The following is a 7350-nucleotide window of genomic DNA, read 5'->3' as shown; positions in this document are numbered from 1 at the left end:
GAGGGAGAGGGGGGGAGAGAGAGACAGAGACAGAGAGAGAGAGAGAGACAGAGAGAGAGAGAGAGAGAGAGGGAGAGAGAGAGAGGGGGGGGGCAGGAGGAGCAGGAAGCATTACAGACTAAATAAAAAGGTTATTTATACGATCCCACCCCCCTAAAAAGTTGGGATGTTGTCAGTGGGAGAGGGGCTTCAGCTTGTTGGCACTCTTCTGGTCAAACACTGACAGTACAGGCTGATATGTTCGCCTCCAAATTATTCATTTATACACATTCAAACGGCTGCAACTTGAGGTCCTGTGTCGTATCTATGTACATGTGGTGCAGGAGCTGGGGATTGAACCCTTCCGGTTGAGCGACGCCCGCACCTGTGCAACGTGTAAAAAAACGCCTGAATATCATGATTTTCAAGAAATGAAAACTGTATTGCTGATTAGGATTGCAAACTTATGTTCCGTTTGTGAGGTCACAGTGAGCATGCTCCCTGTTTCTGTCTGCAAGGAAACCAAGGATGTAGTGTGATGATGAGGCGTTACTGTGGAGGGACAGTCTTTGGTTCAGCACTCTGATTATCCCAGCAGGTGGTAATCCCATTCAGCGGCTCCGTCCGTGCTACAGGAGAAGCTGCCCATTCTGACAACAAAGCGTCAGCACTGTCGTGAGGCAGGGAGAGCACGCGAGGGACACCAACGGCCCAAACACACCGAAAACGTCAGTGCTGACACACGTCAAACGACCTTCACACCTTCTTTTGACCTTGTAGTGCAGAACAAGCGAGCGCCTAGTTCTCTGTATGTTACAGATATCTGTGGGTCACCTCTTCACGGGAAGAACTACATCCCTGACCTCTCTCTCTCTCTCTCTCTCTCTCTCTCGCTCGCTCTCTCTCTCACGCACACAAACCAAAAGGCGGAGGCATCAACGATCAAAACCGAGGTTTTAAATAGCAAAGCATTATCAGTTTCCACACAAAGCCGCCTGTAGAGCAGCAAAGATGAATAAGGCACGCTAGGATACATGAACCATTATCAGCCAGTGGAGCAGTGATCCGTTAAATGGAGAGCACAAAGGGACAAAGTGAAAGGGTCAAGTAGTTCCCTGAGTGTATGCATGTATGTCAGATATGCAGGATTTCATGCTACCGCATATTTCCTTCTGTTTGCTCGTCATCATGGCCAACGTGTTTCCTCGCTCACCGCCCGGCTCTGCTGCAGCCATGTGATTATACATGTCTGTTCACATGTGAGTTGCCAGGATGCATCAACTTAATTAATGTGAATGTGCTCGGAGCAGCCCGGAGTCATTCCTGCCCACGGTACAGAGGTTGTTACATCACTCACGAGAAAACACAGGGAACACACGCGGAGAGCTAGTCGGAGATTTTCCCTGCCTGTATTTGTGGAATCATATTCAAGTAATATCAAAGACAAATCTCTTTTCATTGGTTGTATTTGATCCGTTCCTGCATCTTTCTTCCCTCTTCGTGTGGAGCTGTAGCTGCTGAGCCGCTCACACCGACTCCTGGCTGCGTCCGTTCGCTTCTCTGTTTCTCGTTGGGTCTGGCTTGCTTCCCTCCTCGCAGGCTTAAAGACCTTATTTGTGTCACTCCCCCGCCAGTCCTCCACGCCAGGCTGTAAAAGTTAAGCTCTGACGGTGTGTGTGTGTGTGGTCCCCCCCCCCCCCCCAGCTGCACGGGGAGAGGGTTCTTGGTACTAACCATGCCAGTTAACCCCGCTTTGAAATGTTTTGTTCAAGACGAACAAAGGAAATCGATCTTGTTGCCAAAATAAATTATTTGCTCTGTAAAGTTGGGTACGATTTCCCCCCATCCGAGGATTTTTTGATTTTGTCCAAAGATGGTTCAAAGATGATCGGTCTCGTGGTGTGCGACGCTTCAAGAGTGATCCGATGAGCTCGGAAGACTTTCAGTGGTTGGGAAAGCCCAATGACAGCAGAGGAAACTCTGTACTTACCTGGAGCTCACGCTTTGACCTCTGCAGCACATTTTAAACACGGCTCTGAAGGTCAACATTTGACCTGTGTGTGACTGAAAATGGAGATTTGCAGTGCGTGCGAATGCAGAATATTCCGTTCGGTTCAGTAGCTATTTATTGGTGTTTCCATGTCAAAAGTTAATAGTGATCCGTTCTGTTGGGGTGCCATGGGTACTGATCCGACCACAGCGTCTCCTCCTCTTAATATCATGTCACACTAAACCACAGCTGACACGGCTTCATCTCCAGCCGACTTACACGCCGTTTAACAAGTGAGGGTCCTGCTGGCTGAACCAAACGGAACCGCTTAGTGGAAACACAAAGAGCCGGTAAAAGACCCGAAAAGGACCCAACGTGAATCCATCATGAGCACCGAGTGGGCGAGAGAGAGAGAGAGAGAGAGAACCAGGACAACTTTCAGACATCAAATCCAATAATGACTCCATCACTGATACAAATGAAGGAAGCTTTAACTCTCCTGCAGCACTTTAAGCAGCAGGTTCTGTTAGCATCATAAGCTAGGCTAGCTAATTAAAGGGTGCATCCCTGAGATATATGTTCCTTTGACTCCAGCTGCTTTAGTGATGTTTTTCTAGAACAGCCGTGGCAGCGACGTAGACACAGACAGTTCAGTTTAGCTTGATTTAATGTTGAAGTTGGTTCCAAACGGGACGCGACGTGTCGTTGGTGAAAGGATCAGTGTGTGGTCAGTGTGGCCTTTTGGTCATAAAGCCTCTCTTCACACTCCAAAGGAACACATCCAGGATCATTTGTCCTCTGGTGTGACATCTGTTAAGATCTTTAAAAATATTTGAGTTTGGGCCAGGCTTATTTTGAAGTGATTTATCCCGTAGGCCTAACCTGTTTATATCGAGATGCTTCAGGGGAGGGGTTTATTTGAGTCCCGGCCTCGAGGCAGCGCCTCAAACTCCCTCCGCCTTCACCCCCCCCCCCGTCACCCCCAAAAAGATTCAGGATGCAGCTTTGATGGTACAGTTGTGACAAGCCTCGGTCTGCACAGTTTTGTTTGCAGTCTCCGAGGCATTTTGTGAACCTTAACATTACTCGTGGTCGGCCGCGGTTCCTCATGTGTCACAACGGTTTACAGTCTGCGCTCTGTGGATGCTCGCCAAGTCTCCGGCTCGTTTCTGAGGACGGAAACCCCAAAAGACAGAGAAATAGTTCAGACGTGTTCTCCTCCTCACTTTATCATCACATCTTTGTAACTGTCACTCTGCCTGCTGACTCTGACTCTACAGCCACAGTGAATCATGTGATGTTTGCTTGTTGGAGATAACTTTACAAAATGTCATCCACAGTTTCCTGCATGCGAGTTCTGTGTAAAGTTTTATCCCTCTGCTATAAATGGTACACACAGATGTTGTTTTCTCAGGCAGCCGGGCCAATCAGCTCGCTGCTCGCCTCTAAAAAGAGAAAACAAACTCCCACCTCTGAATGGCAGCGAGCATGACGAGGGTGCGGTGTCAGACTGTCGCTCTGACTCACGCGGCGAGGATTCATCACCTGCCAGCTCCAGCAGGAGAGACGATTCTTTTCAAGCTGAAGAAACAAACTTTGCACAGCGGCGGCGAGACGTCCCGGAGAACTTGAAACACAGACGTGTTGTCAGGTGACGTCAGTGATCTGCAGGTGCTGCGTTCATATTCACGCCCGCACACTTTGTCACACGACTTCCTGCAGCCGGTGAAGCTGCTGAACGTGAGACAAAGATCACACTGGTGACCGGAGTGAGTGTGGGCTCGAGCATGCACGGGGTAGAGAGGCGTGATTGGGTTATAAAATGTGGTCGAGTGCAGCCATTGGTCGAAGTTCAACGCTGCTACAGATGATGGATTTTTTGTTTCGATTTCAGAGAACCTGAGTTATTAATTACTGTCAGGACCTAAAGACAACCACAATCTTAAAAAGTGGATCCTGCCTTTAAGAAAGTCTGCTGGACCCTGATTGGTAGATTATTCCAAACAATGATGACTCTACCTCCCATCGTTCATTTTGATAATCGCATGACTTGAACTATTATCAGGAAAACTGAGGAGAGACAGACCATGTACACGGGGAGGAGAGTGTGTCAGTCTTTTATTATGCTGCTATTTTCACAATACAAAGTCAGAAGTATAATACCGGTGAAGTTATGCTGTGAATCGGGTGATATCTCCATGGTGGCTTCCAGGGGCCGCGGGGCCCTTCATCCTCTTCTTAGGAGGATGTGCGTTGGCATGGTTTCCCTCCTGCTGGCAACCAGCGGGCCCGGGGCAGGGGGAGGTGAAATGTCAAATGCGAAATGCAAATTAATTCTGACAAGCGGTGCAGAAAGCATGTTCTCTGCGACTCGGGAACCCTTGATATTTCACAAAGTCAAATGAACATGTCAGCCAGCACTGCAGGGCAACTCCAGGGTTATTTAAAGAGGAGGTTCAGAAAGCAGGCCGCTGTTACATCACAGGCAGCAGGACTGTTTACGTGCAGCTCAGCAGACGAGGCTTCTCTTTGTCCAGCTCGTTATCCTCCTTCTCCAGCGTCCCTCTGTCTGTGAGCCATCAGCTGCTCTCACACCGAGACACACACACACACACACACACACACACACGGTGTCATCACTTCTGACAGAGCCGCCGTCGGACCCACGGGTGCCGTCTCTCTTTCGAGCTCCTGAAGAAGCTCACAGCTGGAGCTGAGACCGACTGCAGGACGCCATCAGGACTTCATTGATTTCAGCTGCTGTGGCTGAACGCTTTGAAACAGAGATAATAATGTGATTATCTCATTACGTACGACCATCCCGGCTTCATGGTCAACTTAGTATTTTGCATCGATGACTTGTATTCCCCTCGTAGAGCTCCATCCTGTCTCACAAGTTCACGTCACGTCTGAGGCCATGCAATGAAGAGGAGGACGTTTGTTCACAGAGGTGCTCTTTAAAGATGAAGATGTATTAAATGCAAATAGACATGCGTGGTCTCCAGAGGATGAAGGGGGGGGACTGTAGAGTCTGACACCCTCATCAAGGAAGAATCCTAGAACCCTTAAAATGACTGTTTGACAGGCGAGTTAGTGCAAAAGTAAAAACATTCCCATCAGGCCAACGTAGCCCGTCGACACGTCGTCAGTCGTTCACTGTTCACTGAGGAATGACGCTCGATCACGGCACGTTAAGGTGCGCTGGAAAAGGATGCGTCATCTCAACACGAGGAGGGAAACGGTGCGGTTTGATGTTTGAAGTCGTGTTTCAGGTTGTTGTGATGGCGTTCTCAGCAGGTCAGGGGTCGTTTGCTGCCGTGTAGCTCAGATTTACGAGGTCACGTCCCCGGCAGTCTGACATGAAAAATACACGAAACATTATAATGAGTGACGTCCACACGTGACGTCCACTTCAACGTGGCAGACAGAAGTGGCGTTGTATCCGAGTAAATAGAGCATGTAGAATAAAGTCCATATGCTGCATGAAGCCCACAGGGACGACACTGCTGTGACACAGATGCAGTGCGCCCCCCCCCCACACACACACACACACACACACACACACACACACACACACACACACACACACACACACACACACACACACACACACACACACACACACACACACACACACACACACACACACACACACACACACACACACACACACACACACACACACGACGACTGAACTGGCACCCGTGTTTGACAGGCTAACATCACTGTCTCCTGCAAACGTCCCCAAATAGAAGCTAATTGAGACAGGAAACTGCATATTTTTAGCCCGTTGAGGAAAAGTGGCGAGCCCGGTCAGCGTGATGTGTTCTCACAGAGCGCTCTCTGACATCGCTGTCATGTGCACACGTGACTCAGCCGTCTGCAATGTTGGCCTGATAACGTCAATATCTTTTATCCTCCTTCTTCTTCTTCTCCTGTCAAGTCGACGCCCGCCGCTCGTCACCGAAACAGGCTGGAAAAGGAGAACTCCCACACTCGCCCGATGACAGCGCCGCGGCGAGATAAACAAACCCCTCCGTGCCTGTAATTCAGTGGTCGCTGCTCTGCAATCTCCAAAATCACTGCTGTCTCCAAGGACAGAGTCAGGGTGGAACACGTCTTCACTTGAATATCAGAGACAAAGTGTTGGCGAGGCCTTCAGAGTGTGTGTGTGTGTGTGTGTGTGTGTGTGTGTGTGTGTGAGAAAGAGAAGAAACACAAGTGAAAATGAGGAGACAAACATAATTTTTGTCATAAGAAGGGAATTGAAGTAAAATAAATTAAAAAAGGAATAATAATAAAAATGGCTCCTTTGGATGTGAAGTTGCAGCTGTTCTATAAGCTCCTCCCCCTTTCTCTAACCCTGAGGTTCTGACACCCTTTGGAGCCGCTTGTTTGTGCAGTCTGATGCTTTCGGTCAAAGCTCATAAGAACAGGTGAGGTCGCAGAGAAGCTCAGGTAAGAGTTTTACCACGAGCATCCACCGGAGGACGAAGTGAATCATGTCCACGGTCACGCCTCCAATCAGACGCAGAGCGAGGAGGGTTTGGGTGAAAGGCTCGACCTATAGGATCATCGATCAGCTGGTTGATTGGAGAGGTGGTGACGTCGACGGCGCCCCGTCAGAGACGTCAAAACAGAAAGACAGTTTACCGCGTGACCTCAGTGAGAGAGGCGGATTAGTCAAGTTAGCAAAATGGCTGCCTCACTGTTTTCCCCTCACGTCTCATCAGGTGATTTTTTAATCTAATCTGAACATTTTTCCCCGAGGCTCGTCATCACAGGGACGTTTGGAGAGAGATTACTGAGCCGGATCGTTCGACACTCACAGCCGTCATATCACGTCCGTCCAGAGTTAGCAAAGCAGTTTGACTTTTAACGACTCCGGTGTCGGCAGGGAATCCAGGAGCGGACACGTCTGAAGTCTGAGCCGGTGAAAGGAGGAAAGAAATGTGCAAAGTGGTTTTCACATCTGCACTCATTTCAGGAGGGCTCCTGAGGGGAGCGAGGGGAGGGCGAAGTCACGACTAATATTTGCCTTTATGTCAAAGCTGTGTGCAGCTGAATGCGACCCCGACGCCGTTTAAAGAGTGAACATACAGAAAACAGCTGTTTAAGTTCGAGCACCTCGTGCAGACGAGCACGAGCGTCTTCAGATTATATTCTGCTGCGCTCTCTCCGACCACGCGGCGGTCTGATGGACTCTTGTTGGGTTAATAAACCTCAGAGACTATAACTAACTGGACTGGAGCTCCAGTATAACAAACTGGTTTTACTGGTCCGCTGCACAGACGAGGATGCTCCAGAGATCTCTGACGTGTTGATGCTGAGCGATCAGATTCATGTGTGCTCCCCGCTTCGTCATGTGCCGACATGTTACC

General features: G+C 49.2%; 1 protein-coding gene across 1 annotated transcript in view; it reads right to left on the bottom strand.

Moving 5' to 3' along the window:
* Nucleotides 1-3075: 3075 nt before the first annotated feature.
* Nucleotides 3076-7350, bottom strand: part of cskl (c-src tyrosine kinase-like) — a gene marked incomplete at its 3' end in the record, with an annotated part of 30701 nt that continues 26426 nt past the window's right edge. The window contains exons 7-8 of the mRNA XM_079340373.1: nt 3565-3703; nt 3076-3138 (exon numbers count right to left, since the gene is read on the bottom strand). Coding sequence (XP_079196499.1) covers nt 3076-3138; nt 3565-3703 — 202 coding nt within the window. The remainder of the gene's footprint in view (nt 3139-3564; nt 3704-7350) is intronic.

The sequence above is a fragment of the Symphodus melops genome (genome assembly GCF_947650265.1).
Source record: "Symphodus melops genome assembly, chromosome: 3".
Lineage (NCBI taxonomy): Eukaryota > Metazoa > Chordata > Actinopteri > Labriformes > Labridae > Symphodus > Symphodus melops.
The sequence above is the reverse complement of the archived record's forward strand: the minus strand, read 5'-3'. Positions and strand labels throughout refer to the sequence as shown.